Raw genomic sequence first — 21,288 nt, 5'->3', positions numbered from 1 at the left:
TGAAAGTTGCTTCAAAAACAGAACAAAGCAATAGTTCCACTTTTCTTTTGTCCCATTTTGGTGAACCTGTGTGATTTGTAGCCTTAGTTTTCTATTTGTGGCTGTCAGGAGCAGAGGTCGGTGTGATCCTTTGCTGACGTAGCTCACCTGCTTCAAAATTCATCATGTTGGGCTCAGAGACGCTCTTCTGCATTGCTTCGTTATAACATGGTTTATTTCCCGTTTTCATACTATTAGCTTGAAGCAGATATTTATCTTTCTTGGTACCTAAAACCATGTCATAGTCAAAGTTACTTAACTCACCCTTCTATACTCACTTTGAACTTTCACAATTGGTGCCTACATACCTAAATGCACTAAGTTGCTGCCATGTGATTGGCTGATTGGGAATGTTGTTATTTCAAGGAACACTTATTCTAAATAAGTGGCCAGTGACTTAAAAACGCTGCTGCAGTCCCAGCTGGAACAAACTGTGGGCCCCAACTCTGAGCATAGGTTACCGCTTTTCCTCTCAGGGTGTTGTCAGAAACTCTGCAAACCCAGCCAAACAATGGCGCGCAGGTTATCTGATAAAACTCTCACATGGAGCACACACACCTTAAAGGCAAACACAGGTCAGCACCTGCGTTGTCTGTTGTAGTTCTATTATATCGCAGCGTCACTGCAAACATACATGACATCCAACTCCAGTCCAAGCCAAACGAGGAGGCACATTAGGGTCCATTGATTCGGCTGGTACCCGCCTACAGGCAGGTTTGGACCAATCCTCTACAGTAACTCTGAGACGATGGTGGGGGCTTTTATTTTGGCTCAAGTTTGTTAAATTTTAACATTTTCTGGATTATACTTTATTTTTAAACCAGTAACTATGGAGCGACCCAGCCTTCGGAGATTATTCTCTGTTTGCGACGTGAACAAGTCCGGTAAGATCGAGTACGAGGACTTTACTGTAGTCTGCCGGGAGCTCAGCGTCCCTGAAACCGAGATCGGGACTCTGTTTGACAAGTTTGACCCGCACGAAGACGGATACATCGACTACAACAGGTTTTCCTCCAGGTTTCAGGAGGTTTCGGAGACTCTGGATCTGGCGTCTTTCGGCGCAGGGGCATCCCAAGCACAAGACTCCCCCTGGGAAGAGTTTGAAGACAAGGCAGATACGAAATCCATCCTTACCGAAAGGTAAACTCACATCCGGGAAGCTCCAGTTTGCTCTACCCGTATTCTGGCTGGAAATTACCTGGCCAGTGGGTACTGCTGCCCCACTGTTAGCTTTGTGCTGCACTGATTAGTCATGCGGTACAGGTGTGTACTGGAAGAATAAACAAGCTCACCCTTAAAAACGATATACAGCTTGAATGTAATCAAAAACACTGGACGTTTATACTAAGATAATAAGTATATACTTAGCTCAGTGTCTACGTCCCATAACTTTTGTATCGTCACTGATGTCATCTTTCTTAGTGGCAGGGGCGTTTATAAAGGATTTTTAAATGGGGTGCCACTCGGAACCAAGAGGAAGCTGGAGGGAAGTACAGGAAATCAGAATATTTGTCAGGAAAAACATGCGATGTATTAAAAACTGCTGACGCACATGAGTTCAAATAGTGGTTTATACTGAATAGGTTTCTTGCAAAGTGGTCAAAGTGGTAAAGTTCATTCTAAGTACTAAATATACCTAAAATGCCTAAAGTACTATGCACAATTATATTGCTGGACTATTACTGATTAACTGATATCAGGGCACTCAGCGAAAGACTTGGAAAAAAAAGAGACTTTGTTGCATTTGTGACTTTTTTTTTCCCAAGTTTTTATTTGTATGTAGGGTTGATGTTTAGGGGTTAGATCCCATGACTGGCTGGGAGAAATGTGTGTGGCTCTATGACTTAAAGGAGAGGTCAGGCCAGTTTATGGTTTGGATGTAAGTATATGGTTTCACGCACGATGAAGTCTTAATTAATGCATAAATCATTTTAGCACCATCTGGCAATTTTCATTACTTACTATAATTCTATATGTTAAATATTATTATTATTATTATTATTATTATTATTATTAATAATAATAATAATAATAATAATAATAATAATAATAATAATAATAACAATGATAGAAATAAATAGCTTTACATTAAATGGTATGAAATACAAAGTACAATATTTGTATAGAACATTCAAGGACATTTAAACTGTACTCAAAGTAAAATATTAGTATTTGTAATAAGTTACATTTCAGTATTGTATTATGTGACTCAACACTGTAGAAAGAAAAAAAGAAAACAATACAGAAAAATATAGTTTAAAAAATGCAACTATCTTTAAGCTTAGCTCAGCTTGGCATTATATTTGTTACATTATTTCTAAATGGAAGTTTTCACAGTTTTCTCTAATGGTGATCAGTGACACACAGAAACCCAAACTGTTTTAGATCTGTATAGATCTTCTCCAAACCTAGAAAAGCTAGATTTTCCTATCTTGCTGTATACTAATGAGATCTAGAAACTTTTTTAACACTGAGAAAAATGTCCTAAACGTAGCTCTGTACACCACATCAGAGTAGATTTCAAACACTCAAGATACAGACTGATGTACTAAGTTTTATCTTTTAATTGAAGGGTTGAAACAGAAATTACAGCACTAACTATATATAACAATATTTTGCCAAAAGATGTTTACCTCTACCTTTTTGTTTCACCCATTTATTCCACAGTGGATATCCATCATGAATGGTCTGTTGCACTGCTTTCTCTTTCTGAAACGATCAACTTTTAACACCTCCAGGAGTTTATAATTTGCTGCTAAAACCATATTTTAGTCAAAGTATGCAACTGAAAAAATGTCAGTCAGCAGGTGGTTACTAACTGTTGTGTTGTCATAGTTTCAGGGAGCAGCTGGCCGATCTTTACAAGGCCATTCACTCCTCTGCAAACATGACTCTCCTGCAGCAGTATGAGGAACTCATCCACTCCCTGATCAGCCAAAGCCTGGACAGCAGACTTCAGTGTGAACAGCTTGAAACCAGTCTGAAGCGGTAAGAGCAACTGTCCTGTGTGTGGTCAGTAGATTTAGGAGGAACTTGTAAAGTCAAATCAGTATATAACAATCAGCAGAAAGTCACAGCACACGGGTCCCAGTGATGATATGAGCAGATATGAAGTGGCTGCCCTCTTGTGGATGCAGTTCAAGTGCATTTTTAATCTGGTTTACTATCTAACTGCTGAAGCTGCTAAGTGTTTAACCCTCTGGTCTTCACTACTTTTGTCAGTGTGCAATTTGCATATTTCTTAAGCTAATGTATTGTAATTGTTTTCCCCAAATGAGCTAGAGACACAACAGCAGAGTTAAATGTTTATTTGGGCAGACTGTGAATCTGTGCAGATTTCAACAGTTCTGATTAGTGGAGGTCTAACTGCTAGTTGACTCCTCTGATGTTGCTGCAGTCTCATATGCCATCTGTCAGTTGGCTCATCAGTCACTGTCCTGAAATAGAAAAAAAAAAAATAATAAAAGCACCTCTGTGATTTGGAATAGGGTGTTCTTAGTATAACACTGCCAGTGGTGTGCATACACAAGGTTTTCCTCTATCCTTCTCTGACGTGGGTGTCAAAACTGTGCTTCTGAATCGCCTCCTGACACAAAAACTTCCTTTTATACAACGAGTATACAAGTCTTTTTGTGAGATATTCAACCACTTTTACCTTCAGATCATTTAAAGTTTTGAAGTATTTTATGCTGTGTTGCAGGTATAGCGAACTCTAAATACCACCGATTCCTGTACTCCCCAAATGAGGGGATTGTGAGGGGCTCTTTTGTGCTTTGTTTGAAGACGCTAATCCTAAATTTAAAGAAATCATCTTTTTTAGGTTCAATTCTCTTCTGTGTAGACCCTGTCCATGCATCATGTGGCTGCTCCACTGAATGCCAAACTTTCCTGCAGCTCCTTTGAAGTCAGTTCAGTTTTATTTATGTAGTGCTAAATCACAACAAGAGTTGCCTGAAGGATTTTTGTAAGGTAAACCCCAACACTAATAAAGAGAAAACCCCCTATGAGCAAGCACTTAGTGTCAGTGGGAAGAAAAAACTCCTTTTTAATAGGAAGACAGGATAAAAGACACACTGTGTAAGCGAGCCAGAGATGAATTAAAAACTAATAATTGAATGCAAAGTGGTGCATAAAAGGCTCCAGCCCCCCTGCAACCCTGACCTGGATAAGCAGAAGAAGATGGATGTTTTTACAAAAAAGTTGATGCTGCTTAAGGTCTACAACCACTCCTGATTGCTTACTTTGAGTAGCCAAACAGTGACTTTTAGTAGTTTGTGTCTTAAAGGGTTAATCAAGGTTTGACTTCAGCCTTTTTAATAATTTCCTGTAAAGACAGTCTGTTAAGCCATGGAATCTCTGTCATAACAAACAAAAGTGAGTGTGTCTCTAAGAGCTTTGTGTGCTTCACTAATTGCATGGAATGGGAAAGTTAACATTCCTTTCTCAAGGAAGTAGGAAGACTAAAATTTGCTGCCCTTCCCAGTCGTTTAATTGTTTCATAGCTTGGGTATTTCCATCTGTTTCCATTAGTTGTATCTATATGTGTATCTATAAAGTAACCTTTTCCCCACATAAACTAAAGTAGAATAAATGTGTGTGGGCATCTAATTAAGAAACTCCACTGGCAGTAATCAGTACCTCAGTAGCAATCACCTGGGGAGTCTTGTTTTGAAATTCTGTCCCTCCCTCGACTCTGGTTGGCTCACGTGTTGTCTGAGCTGAAGAGCGAAGCCACAAGTGTAGCAGGTTTCAAGTCAAATCAGTCAGCTAGATCAAGTAAATGGACTCTTCTGCTTTTTTGTGCTGCTCATTTTTGTATTCGGATTACTGTTGGAGGATCTGCTTTGACTGAGCGTGCTTGAAGCTGCCAGGATGGACTCAAACAGACTTTTCTGTTCAAACAGAGCCGAGGGCTTAAATCACAGTCAGCTGACAGAGCTGGAGGACGATATACAACAACATCTCGCTAGGACGGAGGAGAGGGTGAGAGACGAGGTGAGTGGAATAGCTGCAGGGTTCATAGTATGTGAAGCGTTGCTCCTGTGATTTACTTCAATACTTAGAAGTTAAACGTAAGAAATTTCATCATGAAAGCCAGCGTATTTAATCAATAAACAGCACGCAGACAAGTGGACTAAATGATTGCATTTGATTCCCTGTTGAAGTGGAAAGATTGCACGCATTCCTCAGTATTTCATGTGAGCTACCTGCAAATTTGTGGCACAGCCCACAGCAGCTAGTTACATGTGTTCTCACAAAGAGCTTCTGTAAAGTCACATGAAAGCCCCTCTTCAAGGCCTGAGCTGGCCTACACTTCTAACTGCTTCGGTTTCACAGGAGAGAAAGAAAATGGAAGAAATTACGGCCGGCTTGCAGAGGAGGCATGAGAATGAAGTTGCAGACCTGCATGCCACTGTGGAAAGACTGTTAAAGGTATGTTGTGGGGTTTTTTTTTTTCGTATTTCACAGACAGCTGTCTACTTTGTTCCCCCATGATGTTCTCTAACAACATACAAAAAGAGAAGAAAGCCTCTGTATCTGAAAAGCAACACACAAGCTCTTGTAGGATGTCTAGCTGCTGCTGCTTGCTTTCTGGGAAAGTGTGATGGACCGTGCAGACAGATAAAGTCTGCTCACTACCTTTCATCCACAAATGACAGTATTTCCAGAAAATGTCAAGATTTCGCTTAAAAACAAGACTTTTTACTCGTGCATTTTGCTTCTCCGTTCACATTAGACGTAGCAGAAACTGAAATGTAAACATACACATTTGTGGTTAGCTATACAATAAGTTGGCCTTGGTGATTTGAATAGTGAATAAAAATACAGAGGAAAGATGAATTGAATAAAGGAGGGGACAAAAAAAGAGGGAAAACATAATTAAGAGAGAGTTGTGTGTATTTTGGAGACTAGCTGCGCTCATTCTAAGGCTTCATATTACACACATTAACATAGATGTAAAAGTGCACATTGTATAGACACTACCTGTACTTTGCAATTGAACCATGCTGGAGGCATTTAAATGCATAGAGTAAATGAGGCATAAAAAGTGAAGCCAGAGATTCACTCCACACCCATTTAAAGCAGGAACTGGCCAAAACCTTTTCTTCTTTTTTTTTAGCTTCTTGTTGCGAGTTGTCCCTGTGTCATGTCAAACAATGATTGCCAGTGTCTGCTGAAAATTATCAACTTTAAAGTGTTGTAAAGCACTTGTTGTCATAATTTGTCAGACATATCTCACGGGAGTTATGTATATGTGTGATTTTTAACTTTCCTGTCACAAGTTAGAAGCTGACATCAGTTTTTGGACTTTTAGATATGCTTTTAATTATCCTGGCAAAAAGACTCGCTGAGATAAAAACAAATCTTTTTTAAAGAGAGGTATGGCAAAGAGGGAATGAGAAACTGCAACAAATATAACAGTTCTATGAAATTATTTCAACTGGCAAAAAGGACTGACCTGATATAGAATATAGAACAGAGCATGTTTGATAATGCAGAGTCATAAGGATGCCTGCAAAACGGGTCATTTAAAAACGGAAAAAAACTATATGTAACCCCTTTATGTTGACTACTGTCTATTCACAGCCAAGCGGTTTTTTTTATTAAACACATGAAGCAGCTCTTTGCAAAAATATCAGTTAGTGTTACAGTACCCAACTGTTTAAAAGCCTTTAAGAAGCTACAGCGTCACAAAAACGCACCTCTATGTGGCTTACTGTAGTTCATCTACAGGCCACACTAGCATTTTGGTGTCCACAATGCAAAACTATGATTGCCACCTCACGCAGCATATGTTGTGTCAGACAAATTTCCAGTGTCTGTGACTATTGTGGATGGTGACCAACATCAGCCCGGTCAAATAAAGACTCTCTAATGATTCACTTAAGCCTTTTTGAATTTAAACCTTCAGCAGAAGTCATCTTAAAAACATCTTTACTTCAGTTTTTGACAGTAATTCCTGGTTAATAATTTCCTATCAACGAGGAAGACGAGACATTATTACTTGAACTTGCAAAGTAAACAAAACAATGCAATTAGGTTATTATGTAAGACATGTAATTGGAGTACTGTGTAGCTTTAATAGTAAGACTCATCTGTATTGCAATAGTACCAAATGTCTGCTTGGCACATACAGTATAGTGGAAGCAGTTGGTTTCCTTGTCCTGTAGATGGTGAACGTGATAGATCAGCTGCTCTTACACAGCGTTAACTTATTGTGAGCATACAGTTTGATGGATATAAGATGGTACGTTTCAAGAGATTGGAGGCAAGTCTGTGTGTTTAAAGTAATTTAGAAACACTCAACAGTGTTTCTAAATCGCAGCATCAGGTCATTTTAAACTGTAAAACATCCTGTTTGCTACAAATGAGTTGCAATTCTCTTAAAAAAAAAAAAGATCCTTTATTTAAATTTTTTTGAACTTTATATATAAAAATGTCTAAACTCTGAACTGCTGGTGTTTCATTCTTTCACAATAAAAGATCTGGTGGCTGTTACTTTGTATTTTGGCTTTTCTTTGCTTCATATAATTAAAATGTAAAACTGTTTAACCAAATCTTAATGTAACTATATTTTTTTTTGTTTGTTTTTTTTAATTGATTTAAGAGTAAAGAAGACTCTGAACTGAACCATTCAAAGGAAGAGATGCTCAGACTGAGCGGACAAATCAGCAATCTCTCACACGTAAGTCAAACTACAAGATTAGTCCAGTAAATCCAAAAAATGTTTTTATCTTTATTTTTATGTTGTCATTGGCCAAATCTCCTCACAGGAGAACGAGCAGCTACGCGGCTCTCTTCTGCAAGCCCAGACAAACATCGCCATCCTGCACTCAGAGCTGGACAAGCTGAAGAACGTGTATGCGGATCAGAAAGCTCAACATGAACGGTAAAGCTATTGTCAGACCTGACGAGACGATTCTGACGCTCAGAAACCACAATCCATATAAGGTGTGTGCGTCCTTTCACAGAGAAACGGAAGATTTGAAGAGGATGGCTATGGAATACCAGTCGTACTCCACTCAGATTCAGATTCTCCAGTAAGTCTGCCTTTAAGCTCATAATAATGTGTTTATGCTGACTTTTTAAAACAATAATGTAATGACTCTAGTCAGTACTTTCAAGCTCTTCTACGTAAGTAAATAAAGCGCACAGGTTTGACAGTGTCACTCCTGTTTGATATTTATGAGCTCTATATAAACAACATGAAGTTGGATTTGAGAATCCAAGTTCATGCAAATATTTATTGTTCTCCATACGATGTAATAGAAGAGCCAAGTACCTCCTAAATGCCTCTAATCTTTCTAATCTAGTTGTATGAGTCTTCCACTTATCTGGACTAACTGGGGGTAACAGAATAGCGGGATTTTTGCTATTTGCATAATGACTGATTTTATTAGGTAAATGGTAAAACCTTTAAGGCAGACTAATGTGAACGCTCGTGGGTTCTTTCACCGTTTATTCAGTTGTACTCTGCCGTCTCACTGTGAATTCACTGGACAGCTACTAAAGTGGCCAAAGGTATGCCGCTCCTGGGGATGTTGCGTGCTTGTTTAAATTATGTCTTTAGAATAAAAACTACACACAAACAGTAGCATTGACTGACCATCTATAAGGAGTGTTTGACTGCTTGACAATCCCATACAGTAAAGTAAGGAAGTGCAATAATTGTATGTGTATGTGACTCTCACGTATTTCCTTAAATGCCTCATTAGGGAACTGAATAAAAAGCTGTATGACAGTAATGACGACCTGCGCTCGGCATTGGCAAGTGAAGCAGTTGCAGCTAAAAGAAGGGTAAGTCTCTTTTGTTCTAATAGCATGTTTCCCTATACCCTCTGGCTCTGTCAGGTAGAAGCTCACAGTCAACTGTTTTCATGAGTTAAAGGTGTTTTTTTTTTCTCCCTGACTTTCCTAATCTGCTCAGCAGCTGTCTCCCCAAAATGAAATCCCAGCCAGGAGAATGAAACCCCTCCGACAGAGCACGCTCAACCATAGCGGGTATATAAAGATTTTTACACACCTGTATGCCTCTGCCGATTGATGTCTACGCACTTAATTGTCACATCTAAAGCCATAGTTTGCGTCGGGTGTTTTCATACAGCTTGGAGGTCCCGAGCAAACTGACCTACTCTCATGTGGCCACCTGGGCCGATAAATACCTGGACAGTGGGGTCTCCCTGCCGATGGACACAGCTGAGAGCTCGGGCAGTGAGTACGACAGCGACGACAGCAGAAGCTCGGTGGAAACTGTGCACTTCAGTTACTCGTGTGTCCCATCTGACATGGAGGTGGGGGACAGGTCCAGGATCGCTCGATGCCAATACGCTCCTCTGCTCTCGGGACATTGAATTTGTGTTTTTCTTACAGATATCAGAAGTGAAATCTGAAGCTGCCGTGTCAATGGCTCCGAGTATGGCCACCTCCATCGCTTCTTCCCTACGAAGACGTTTATCTGCCTTTTCTCCAAAGGTAAACCGGTTCTTGATTTTAATTTTTTGCATTTCCACTTTTCCTTTGGTTTCTTCTTTGGTGTTGTGTTTAGCGTTGCTCTTTCTTGTAATTTTGTATTGATTTAAATTTTAGTTTTGTGTGCTGCGTAGTCTCATTTCTGAAAGGTAACTAAATGATGCTTGCTTTATATGGTCAGTGTTGGGTAACCTTGTTATCTTATGCTCCCTTTAAGCAGCCGTTGGAAGCAGACATGGAAGCATGTGAGGAGCCCACCCCGATGTACCGCCTGGTTTTAGCGGGAGACGCAGGAGCGGGGAAGTCCAGCTTCCTGCTGAGATTGACCCTTAACGAGTTCAGAGATGATATTCAGACAACACTGGGTGGGTGCCATGGCAAACATATCTTTTGATTAAACACTGGCACTCTCTTGATCTCAGAGATATAAATCTGCTTTTCTTTTCTTTTTTGTTCCCAGGGGTTGATTTCCAAATGAAAAGGATGTTGGTGGATGGCGAGAAGACAAATCTGCAGATCTGGGACACAGCTGGGCAGGAGAGGTACAGCACCTCCATGAGAACCGTTTAATGAAAACTGTGAAAATGTGGTGCTATCATTTTGGTTCTAACACATGTAAACCTCTTTAATTATTGACTCAATTAAAAGACACTAGAGTAAAATGAGTTTTTATGTTTATTTTAGGTTTCGTAGTATTGCCAGGTCTTACTTCCGTAAAGCTCACGGAGTCCTGCTCCTCTATGACGTGACTTCAGAAAGCAGCTTCCTTAACGTCAGAGCATGGGTGGATCAGATTCAGGTAACTGCAGTGGTGACGATCAGTTGTTGAAAAGATGACAAAAGAAGCACTATTTAAAAAGTAGGAACAGAATTTATCGTCTGCTTTGTTTCTATTAAGGAGTCAGCGGAGGAGAAAATACCCATGTGTGTTATTGGAAACAAGGTGGACCTCCGAGGGGAGCTTCCTGAGGGAAGCTGTGTGAGCAGTTTGCACGGTGAAAAGTTGGCCAAGGTGTGTTATTTTTTTTTTTCTCCATTTCACCTAGTGGAAAAGTATTTATACAGACACCTGGCGTCTAAGGTGTCTAAGTAAACTGAATGCACTCAGGGATGTCGGTGCTTTGCTTGTAGACGTACGGTGCCTTGTTCTGCGAAACGAGTGCCAAAGAGGGTACAAACATCACAGAGGCTGTGCTTCATCTGGCAAGGTAGGAGGTCGGAGAGAGAGAGTTTGAGTTAATTTCTTTGCTCCTTTTTTGCTTGGTAACCCGTGGCAACACTCCTGCCTTTTTACTTTCACACAGAGAAGTGAAGAAAAATGTCAAACTGAGGCCGCAGTCAGACTCTCAGGTCAGACTGAATCAAATCAGCCCAAAGAAAACTCTTAACAACTGCTGTGGACTGTAGACGACTCATGTCTGTACAGAGCAACGAAGGACAACGTGCTACTTTTATTTAATAAATGTCAAATTTTAAAAACTGTTATATGTATTACTATAAAAATCCTAAATGTACTTTTATTATTTGATCAAAATGAAGGTTTCTATTGTGGGAATATTGCACATGTGCAAATATAAATGTACAACATTATATTTCTTTTAAAAAGTTTTATTTATTTGGTAGGTTATTTTATAAAAATAAGCAATAGTGTTTACATTTTGATTTAATGTAAGTATTTTAACTGTAACTGCCAGATACACAAACACTTTTTTTTTTTTTGTCGATCAATGCACTATTTTTTTTCCCAGATTTCTTTTCTAGAGTTGCATAAGAGGGGGAAAAATATTAAATTTTTTTGTTTTCATCGTCACTGTAAGCAATACTATATTGCGGGTTTATCGCTTGTACTAATTTAAGGATTTATCTGTGTGTAAATAAAACTGCTTGTAACTGGGTTTTTTTTCTTTACAAAAGTCTCACATCCACTAATTTTTTTGGTTTTTTTTTTTTGTTGAACATCTGTGATAGCGGAACATTTTCCAGGCCCCATTATTTATAACAAAGAGAAATGTAATCCTTTTTCCAAGTGAAACAGACAGAACTGGAAAGCTGAGAAGCTTCTGTCGTATCGATCAGCAGAAACCTACTGAGAACTCTGTTTTATTATTCGTTTTTCAGACGAGAGCTTTTTAGTTCAGGCTCCAGTGCTGTCGTGTTGAATCAACAGCAGAAAACTCTTTTCATATAAACTTATTAGATGACTCGAGACCAAACTCTGCTCCTGCATATGAAGATGATGATCTTCAAACTACTTCCAGCGGAGGATTTCAGTTTCTTGCAGTCAAAATCATTGACGTCACCAAACTGCCCAGAGCCACCACCAGAGCTCCAAGTATAAATTTCCAGGAAATTCCCTAAAACACAACAAAAACACCACGGTAGTTCCGGTCAATGCCAGACTCGGGTAATCACAATTTTTTAAAAAAAGAAAAAGTAGTAGATATAATCACAGCTTACAGATGGCTTCTTCTTAGATGGGATCAGGAAAGGTGCAATATTGTCTCCAAGCATCTCTGCTGGTTTGGGTTTCCACTCTTGGGTTTCTTTGCCTCCAGACTGCCTTTTGACAAGTTTAGATAACTCGACATGGATTGCCTGTAAGGGGGGGAGGAAGATGCTTCTAGTAAATAAAAATGAAATGCTCAAAGGGTGAAGTTTTAAAAGTGTCCAGCAGGTGAAAGCAGAGATCCGAAAGTAAAGTAGACCTTTATGCTAAAGACCAGGGAATTATGAAAGTCACATTTTAAACTTTATACTAACAGCTCTGCACTTGTAACCAAATTTCACACAGAGGACCTTTTATATTTTGTAAATGGCAGATTTATCATCGGAAAACCGTAGCTTGCCATAAAAAGTAAGCCATTTTTCTTATTTTCAGTTGAATTTCTGATTTTTTTTTATTATTTTTGGGTGACCCACCACTACAGAGTGCAGTGCACCAACTTTCTCACAGAGCAGCTAAATCAGGTTTCTCTAAAGCATTTCATCCACTGCTGGGACAAGCGTGTAATTACCAAAGCAGCAGATATTTTCGTTTTGTCTAGACAAGACCAGGCATATTTGTGACTGTGGCAGTGCGCCCTATAGATCAGGTCACTGTAACACTGGCAGAAATGTACTCCTCACACTCTGTAGATCAGATCCTGCAGTGCTGGAGTAAGCAATGACCATAAACTAGGATTAATTCAAATCTTTGCAGCATTTGTACATTTCTCTGCTGTAGCTGAAAATGAGGACTTGGTTACTCTCTCCACCTTACAAAAATTTAAGTTATGTATGTATGTATGTGGTATTTTTGCCACGATTGCAAGAAAGCACTTAGTGATGTGGTCACATCTGTGGACTGCCAGATGTGCAGTTTGCATGAGCCTCTGTGGAGGATTTGGCAGATTAAACAAACCACAAAAACAAGATGGTACAGGCCTCAACACAAATAGTTCACCAGGGTTCCTTCAGGCTGATGTGGAGCAAATTTATTTAAAAGCTTCTAAACTTTAATATTGAAAAAAAAAAAAAAAGCGGTTATGTCCATTTGCGTGAATATGAGAGATGGTAATTTATCCCGTATCCAGGGTTAAATGTTTTTTTATGTATTAAAAAACTGGAGATTTTATAGGCATTTAAAAAAATATTGTCAATTTAAATAAAGCGGAAACCATTTTTTTTTTGTTATCAACCAAAGATTTTTCTTACATTTGTTTATATTTATTTAAGATAAGCCTAACTGTGCATGTTGGGATTAAATAAATCGGTTGCGTTGTTGCACGTTGGCATGGCAATATCAGCATATTGCCCAAAGCACAATTTTGCTCAAGTATAGCCTCAGAGCGCTGCTATTATATGAGCCCGTGCTGTTTGATGGTTGATCGTTTATAATGTAATAATGTAAAAATATTTTAACAGATGTTGAGCGTTTAGTACGGAGCTGAATTTTTCTGAATAATTGCACGAGGCCTGGAAATTATTTATTCATTCGCTGTGCAAGTGCAAGTTTAACAACAGCACTCGACTCTGTCTTTACCCTTGAAATTATAATATGCAGAGCTTTTTAACCTCAATAATGGCACATTTGAGAGGTCCTTTTTAAAATAAAAACACATCATTTAGACCGACTGGAGAGTATTGGCAGCCAGGAATAATTTTGGAGCGACCTCTCCACTATTTTTTCTTTCTTTTTTTTATGTGGGAGGGATTCACAGGCAGCCTTGGAAGAAGGACCTGCTCACCCATATCATCTCACCTTGGTGGCTGGCTCCAGTTTCAAGGCCTTTTTTAGCACTTCCATAGCCTCTTTGTATTCACCCTTGTCAGACAGGAGCTGAAAGAGATTAGAAACCCTGCAGTGTGAGCAGAGCTGGAGGAAGCATAAATCAAAAACTGACAGAGAGGGAGATAGCAATATTGTACCTACTATTATTTACCCACAAAAATAATAAAAAGCTAACTATATTAACAAACTCCTCTTCCTTCCAGGAAACCTCCTTAAAATATAGGTTGCGAGATTCAAATTAGATGCTACACACTGTTTATACATCCTCACCTTTCCTACCCTGAAGAGGGCCTTGACGTTGTTTGGCTCGAGGGTCAGAACGTCTCGGCTGGTGTGCAGAGCCTCGTCAAACTGCTCCAGTCTGACTTGAGTGGTCGCCAGGTTGTTCAAACACTTCACACGGTAGTCCTGCACCTCCTCCTCCTCTTCCTTCACACCAACATCATTACCATCTGCACAGGGAGAGACGCGTGGCTTATAACATACCCTGCTGCTTCAACTGTAGCTTTACAATCATTAGATTGAATTGATCCCACAGCCCAAAAACATGCATGTAGGGTTAATTGGCAGCTGTAAACTAACAATAGATGTAAACGTGAGGGTGAATGACTGCCTATCTGTAATATCTTGACTGTCAGGGAGAAACTCTGTGTTATTATGAAGTTATTTAGTGCTATTTTTGCATTCAGCTGGATGCTTTATCGTTGTCCTGCATGGTTTTACCATTAGGCTCAAAGATGTCCAACTGGCTTAAGCAGTGACTGAAGTAATGAGCACTGGTTAGTGCAAAGGGATTTTACTCCTGGCCCTGAGCATGATGGGTGATAAATGTTAGCAGCTTAGGGGCTACATTTTTGTGAATGTGCCACGCAAATGCGTCTGAGCAAGTTGAAAAACGTCTTGGATTTACTGCGCCTGTTTTTGCCTTTAAAAACAAAAACTTATCAGAAATAAGACAGTTATGTTTAGGAAATTATGTACATCACACATAAACAGGGGGGAAAAAAACAACCAACTTTTGCATCCATTAAGCTGATCTTTTGCCAAAGAGTGCTTTGGCTGTCAATCGTGAAAAACATGCAACTTAGTTTTACTGAATGAAGCATAATACATGCTGTGCCCAAATGGCTAATCGATTTGCAACACGACAATAGCTAACCAAATATTTGCATGTCAGGATTGTGATGTGGCAATTTGCAAAGAAAACAAATCAAAATCAGTTATTTTAAATGTGATCTGACAATAAAGAGGACCGATGACTCTCATGCATGGACCCATTTTTCACAAGCTAATTCAAAATACGAGTCTGTGTCAGTGTCTCAGTGTTAACTGTTCAACCACAATTTCATTTTCATGCAACTCACATCATAGCAATAACTATCACAGACTATAGGCCACCCATCCCCACGCTCACACTGCCCCTGATGACCCAGACCCTAAAACACTTCAGTTTGTCTCAGCACTCGCACTCGCTCCTCTCCCTCTTTATGTGCACACCTGCTCTTGAAAAGCGCTGTTACAGAGGAAAAAGGGGTTCATAATTTTATGCATTTTGTGGCTTAATTGGGGAAGCAGTGACACACTGTCCCTACATATATGTTAATTACTTAACAAAGCATTTTCAACACAGGAAAGCTGAGGAAGCATTGAAAGCAGTGTGATATGAAATAGGCATCACACTACGTGGATGCTGTGCTCGAGTCCAAGTGAAAGGCGCTTGGGCTCACCTTTTTAAACAGCACCTGGACACATCAAGCAGCGGCCACACTAACAACACGCACTGTACTTCATTGTGCTCGGACAAGGTATGAAACAACTGTTTGGTCTCCAGTTAGCTGCAAATATTTAAGCCAAAACATGGGGATCATAGTGTTTTGCAGTGTTTTATACAAAGTTATTAGGTTCTCTATTTTGTTGTAAACTGTATAATAATGATGTGCAATCCTGCAAATTTTGGCATTGATCCGATATCAAGTAAATGCAGGGCCAGTATTGCTGATACCAATACCAATAATGATATTTATATATATAAAAGCAGCTTATGTGGGGGAGAGCAGTGTGTCATGACTATGAGTTGAATCATCGTACATTTACCAAATTCTAACTCATGTATTTTGAAACTGTGTTTTTTGGAGACCTGCTACGCAAACGCGCCTGTTTCTAAAACTCCAGCTCCAGCTTGTTATAGGCTATTATGTGGGCTACATACTGAACTTAGAGGATAGAAACAAAGTATTGATTCTATCGAGCTAGTGTCGATCCGAAAACAATATCAGTGTTGGTATCAATGTGCTACAAATAATTTAGACGGTCATCTGCTTGAGTTTTACTTCATTTGACGCTCTTCTCCCATAAATGAATTATTTAAAAAAATTATTTACTTATTAAATTCGTTTTTTAAAAAGCCTAAATGTTGAGCTTGAAAACCTCAAACTCAAATGCCATTTCCTCTTCAAACCAAACACTATTCTTTTTTTTCCTTTTTTAAAAGCTGAACAGCGTTTGACATAGAAGTGAAAATATTCCCATTTTCCACATTCAATAGGACACTTCAGCTCAAATGACCATGTTTCATCCATCCACGCAGTAACCTTAAAAGTTCTTACTTTAAAAAAAATGACACAAAATTAATTGAGTTTTGCATTTCTAATATTTTGCAAGAGCATATTTATTTTTACGTGATTACCAGTTAATTGATTATATTGATTTTAAATCTCCGTGTGTGCCGAGCTGGTTTTTGTGTGTTAGGCTCCAAATGACACAAGTAAGAGATAAGGTCTGTGTTTTCCCTTTTGCTGGTCATCTTCTCATCCACTAATTACATGATCTCGATGCCCTGATAAACTCCTCTCTTCAGTGCCATGGTGACTTGTCTCACCGGTCTACTGTCATTGTTGCATTATGAAGCAGTGCATGTTTTTCTCTTTGCTGACATGTTCAGTCACATTTCCCTCTTGGCCCGACCCTGCCTCATCAATGATCAAAGTGATTAAGTAAGTAGAAAAAATAAGACCATTGATTAGCTTTGATTATGCAAAAGAAGTAAGCCAAAAAAACGATCACAGCCCCAGGCTCAGATGGACGTGGTGCTACATCGTGCTGAAGCGATTAGTGTGACGGCAGAAGTGAGGAGAGCGCTAACCTGTTATGTCATCCCCGGCTGATGTGGCAATAAGGTGTCTCAGGTCTCTTAGAGTCTGTGTTTTATGTGCCCTGTTTTGTGTTTTCTCTGTGTGTGTTTCTTTATCTCTGCCAAAGCATCCTTGGCACAGTCAAAAGTAAGGGAGTATTACCTTTGCTGCGTGTGGTCAGCACATCCAGAGCCACGCAATAGGCCCGGGCAGCCAAGCTGTATTCCTCCCTCTGGAAATGAAAATTCCCTGTCTCTCGCTTCTGGTTGCCGATGCGGATGCGGTCTGCAATGGGCAGAGTTAATGGGTCCGGTTTCTCTCTGAAGTCCAGCAGCTGCAGCTGGTAGAGTAAAGGAGCCCAGGCTGGAATATCAGGCTCTCTGCACATAAACACAAACACAGTCAGTATGAAGGAGGCTAGATGACAGAGGATGGCAGCAGCTTGTAAATGGCCTGTATTTGTATAGTGCTTTACTAATCCCCAAGTCATCCACCCATTCACACACACTGGTGATGGCAAGCTACATTGTAGCCACAGCCACCCTGGGGCGCACTGACAGAGGCGAGGCTGCCGGACACTGGCGCCACCGGGCCCTCTGACCACCACCAGTAGGCAACGGGTGAAGTGTCTTGCCCAAGGACACAACGACCGAGACTGTCCGAGCCGGGGCTCGAACCGGCAACCTTCCGATTACAAGGCGAACTCCCAACTCTTGAGCCACGATTGCCCCAGCTTGTGTGTGTGTTTTCTTAAGCTATTGTCTTAACTGTTATTAAGGCCTTATAACTGTATTACTTTGTGTGCCTTTTTTTCTTGCTCCTTTTTCCCAGTGGAATTGTTTCTACATGAGAAATAATGGGGCTGCAGAGCTGGATCTAAGCAGAGAACAAAGAGGAAGAAATATAAACCGTCCATTCCAGCTATCATCGTGAGGGCTGTGAGGTATTGGGCAATAAGATCGATGAGCTTGGAGCGCTGATAAAGTCCCAGAGGGAATACCATGAGTGTAGAGTGATGTGCTTCAGGAAAACGTGGCTGAACTTGCACTTCCCAGACCACAGTATGGCACTACTCGGCTTTAAAACTTTTTAGCCTTAGAGAGCTTTAATCTGGATGAATTTCACTGTGAATGAAAAGGTGGCGCGATCTTGGACACGTTAGTCTCAAGGAAAGTTTCTGTGACCCAGATATTGAACTGATAGCTGGTGCTTAGCTTCCAGGATTATTTAGTCACGTCACTGCTTGTGTTTTATCTTCATAGCAAACTCTCCAACAAGAACAAAAGCATCACTTCTCATCCCCTAATGCTGCTCTTAAATTTAAAGACACAGACACAGCTAGAAAGATTGTTTTACAAGATTTTCAGTTGTGGCTTACACCGGTGCATGTTAAAAACACTGGTACTTATACGGCACTTTTGTCTTTTAACATGAACAAAAAAAAAATCACATGGTAAATTCCCTAACCCCGTAGGCCCAAGTGTGACATATTTGATACATGACGTTTTGTGAGTTTTTGACACCTGAAAAACTTGAATAAACTTTTGAGCAAAAATTATACAAATTTAATTCCAAAAACACTTCAGTTTCAAAAAATTAGAATTTTCAGGCAACTAGTTAATGATTCAGGTTTTACAGAATTAAAGTGACGATCAGTCTGGTATCTTTTTTGTTGCAAGTTTTACCAGTTTGTGTTCATTTATTATAACCTCTTTTGAACACTAGAGTTTATAATAAATGAACACAAAGTAGTAAATAACTGTCATCACTTTTCTGATATTTGACTTAATTTATGCCTCTCTCTGTGCTGGTACGCTTTCAGTACAGCGTGTGTTAAATTTCACTGTATCCAACAGGTCACAGACCTTAAAAGCAACAACTTTAAAGATGCCTGAGAGACCCCGGTTCACTTAAACAGACCAGAATTTGACACTGGTGTGAACTCTGGAGCTGTCAATGTGTTCAGTTCACTCAAGAGTCACTCAGAAGGAAAGTTAATTTGGTTCTCAATCATCTGGCTCCTGTGACCACATTGCACACAATGGCCCATTATCAGTTTCTGTGTGGAAGCTCTGATTCAGATGGGGTGTGTGTGCATGTGTGCGTGTGTGTGTGTGTGTGTGTGTGTGTGTGTGTGTGTGTGTGTGTGTGTGTGTGTGTGTGTGTGTATGTGTGTGTGTGAGAGAGAGAGAGAGGCAGAAAAAGAGACAGAGAGAGCCAAGACAGAAGGCTACGTTTTTAAAGGTTCACTCTGAAACGACTGCAATACGACAAGCGATGAAACAATAATAGAAACTAACACCAAAAGCAAAAGTATTTAATTAAGATCACAAAACAAAGGTGTTCCTGCAGACCCCCCAAGCAGCCTCTGTTTACTGCAAAGTGATAATACAAGGGTTTCTTTAAAATTAGGTTATTAAATATTCACACCGGTTGCGTCAGTGGCACAGTTTCTTTTTGTCTAACGGACCTGTAGTTGTATCCTCGGCCTTATCCTGGAAGGCTGTGTCAGCAGGTGGGATCGGATTACCCTTTCACCTCCCCTCTCTGGAGACCTCATCCACTATCGCAGGACACACAGGAGTGTAAAACCAGCATCTGAGCCAAGCCCTCAGAAACTCGAGCCAGATCCCCGCCCTCACATCTCGAAAAACTCTTTTAGAAGTCTCTTTTAATTATTTAACCTCAATGAGCTGTTTTTGCATACTGCTGCAGAGAGCTGAATTGTGCAACAGGTGTCCGAGAGCAGCGGCAGAGACAGAAGTTGAGCTTTTGAAAAACACATGGCCTGTGTTGCATTTTGTAATGTTGGTCTTTCTAATCATATCCCGCTCATGCCATGTGTGTTGCAGGCATAGGAAGAATGTAACATGTTCGTACCGCACATACTGTAACTGTCTGTACGCTTACTGTAGCTGCTTCTCTCTGCTCTTATCTAAAAATATTACACAATCTCCAGACTGTGTGTTATGTAATAGCGCCTGACATATAACAATAACTCACGCAGAGACCGGCAAACTCCGACCTTAACGTGCCCAGTTCCAGATTAAAGGGGATCTGTGGGAATTCACACCTGAATCCACTGATTAACCACCACAATCTGAAAGTACATCCAACTAAACTTCTTTTAGTCACCATGAAGACTCAGAATTTATAATCTGTTTTTAAAGTCTGAGTCTGAGTCTCATTAGTTTATTACAATAAGTATGGCTTTCTAGCCAAATATAGCACTAAAATGCCACCAGATCTCAATCCAACACCTTTGGTATGTACTGGAATGGGAGATTCTGACCATGGATTTACAAACCCTATTAATTCAATGTCAACCAAAATCTCGGAGGAATGTTTTCAGCATCTTGTTGAATCTTTGCCACGAAGAATTAAGGCTTCAGTACAAGCACAGTGTATCTAATAAAGTGGATTATAAAGCTTTGAGTTTGAGAACCACTGCTGACAATAATGATAAACATAAATGTTACAGTGAGCAGCGACTGAGAATCAGTTTATTCCATCATTATGTAGCGTGGACTTTTGAGTGCTCTATACTGAATAAACACATTCAGACTTGCAAATCAGTGCATAGTACAGTAAACAGCAAAGTGTTCTTAAAACTATAAATAGCCTATCACAGAATTAGCTCAAGCTACTTCACATATTTGTTCTACTTTACAAGAGATTTGGATTAGTTTCTACCGAGAATAGAAAATAAACCTAAATATCTCATTTAAGAAAGAAAGAAGTTATTTTGTTTGGCCTACAAAGGCATTGAATCGAACATTTTGTTCAGAGTTAAAACCTCTCACTCATGTGTCATTAGAGATCGATTTTCTCAGACAGAAGAAACACTTTGCTGCTCATGACTCACAAAGGATGAGACACAATATTTGGGAAGTGATGATTCATCTCTTATTAATCGCTGCAGCCGCACAGCTGCTTCAACGTCAACTGTGGCAACCGAATGTGCCACATCAACACTCGACTAACTCCAAGTGATGTGCTACCCTGCGAATGAAACTGAAGTCGCGCACAGGCACGGACATTAAACAAAATAAACACGACTTTCGAGATGTTGAGAGTAATCTGAGAACACAGCCTGCTGACAGATCTGTAAGGTTTAAAGTGTCATACGGGTCACTGATGATTAGCACCACACCAGTGTGCTACTATGCCGAGCTTAGCCAATGAGCCCCAAGGGTCCTTTTAGTGCAAACAGGAAGCAGAGCCTGTTGGACGGGGTGCGGCTTCGCTGCAAGATCCCAGTGAAACCCGAACCTGTAACTACAGCCCAGGTCAACTTCCTAAAAAGTGAGCTGCAGAGTCAACACCCCCCTCTGCTTACTCCTGGCAGCCTCTCTCTGCTGCTGTTGGAGAAACTTT

General features: G+C 40.0%; 2 protein-coding genes across 6 annotated transcripts in view; one reads left to right on the top strand and one right to left on the bottom strand.

The window, feature by feature from the left end:
- Positions 1-550: 550 nt before the first annotated feature.
- rasef2 (RAS and EF-hand domain containing 2) lies at positions 551-10,920 on the top strand. 5 transcript variants are annotated; one of them, XM_084933380.1, is made up of 18 exons: positions 551-614; positions 864-1,179; positions 2,875-3,027; positions 4,944-5,034; positions 5,377-5,472; positions 7,649-7,726; positions 7,815-7,930; positions 8,013-8,081; positions 8,757-8,838; positions 8,972-9,042; positions 9,146-9,332; positions 9,412-9,513; positions 9,728-9,875; positions 9,971-10,052; positions 10,195-10,309; positions 10,409-10,522; positions 10,642-10,718; positions 10,815-10,920. In XM_084933380.1, exons 1-18 carry the CDS (start codon positions 551-553, stop codon positions 10,915-10,917), a joined length of 2,064 nt encoding a protein of 687 aa, XP_084789506.1. In that variant the 3' UTR covers positions 10,918-10,920. The 5 variants fall into 5 exon arrangements, with proteins under 5 accessions (XP_084789506.1, XP_084789502.1, XP_084789504.1 ...); XM_084933376.1 differs by lacking the exon at positions 551-614 and having other exon boundaries at positions 647-1,179; XM_084933378.1 differs by lacking the exon at positions 551-614 and having other exon boundaries at positions 647-1,179; positions 8,969-9,042; positions 9,731-9,875.
- Positions 10,921-11,420: 500 nt separating this feature from the next.
- The window catches only part of fkbp16 (FKBP prolyl isomerase 16), a 32,107-nt gene continuing 22,239 nt past the window's right edge, over positions 11,421-21,288 (bottom strand). The window contains exons 4-8 of the mRNA XM_084933381.1: positions 17,074-17,291; positions 14,051-14,232; positions 13,751-13,828; positions 11,968-12,105; positions 11,421-11,864 (exon numbers count right to left, since the gene is read on the bottom strand). Coding sequence (XP_084789507.1) covers positions 11,778-11,864; positions 11,968-12,105; positions 13,751-13,828; positions 14,051-14,232; positions 17,074-17,291 — 703 coding nt within the window. The 3' untranslated portion in view covers positions 11,421-11,777. The remainder of the gene's footprint in view (positions 11,865-11,967; positions 12,106-13,750; positions 13,829-14,050; positions 14,233-17,073; positions 17,292-21,288) is intronic.

The sequence above is a fragment of the Perissodus microlepis genome, chromosome 7 (assembly GCF_051167445.1).
Source record: "Perissodus microlepis isolate ML-2025 ecotype Zambia chromosome 7, ASM5116744v1, whole genome shotgun sequence".
Classification (NCBI taxonomy): Eukaryota; Metazoa; Chordata; class Actinopteri; order Cichliformes; family Cichlidae; genus Perissodus; species Perissodus microlepis.
Note: the sequence above shows the minus strand (reverse complement) of the source record. Positions and strands in the feature narration are given on the sequence as shown.

What these genes read in the sequence shown, in the direction of transcription:
- rasef2 (XM_084933380.1), top strand. Translation starts at nt 551, where the DNA reads ATGGCGCGCAGGTTATCTGATAAAACTCTCACATGGAGCACACACACC. An exon ending in CAGTTGCAGCTAAAAGAAGG is followed by an intron (nt 8,839 to 8,971) that starts GTAAGTCTCTTT and finishes TCTGCTCAGCAG; the next exon opens with CTGTCTCCCCAAAATGAAAT. An exon ending in TGATATTCAGACAACACTGG is followed by an intron (nt 9,876 to 9,970) that starts GTGGGTGCCATG and finishes TTTTGTTCCCAG; the next exon opens with GGGTTGATTTCCAAATGAAA.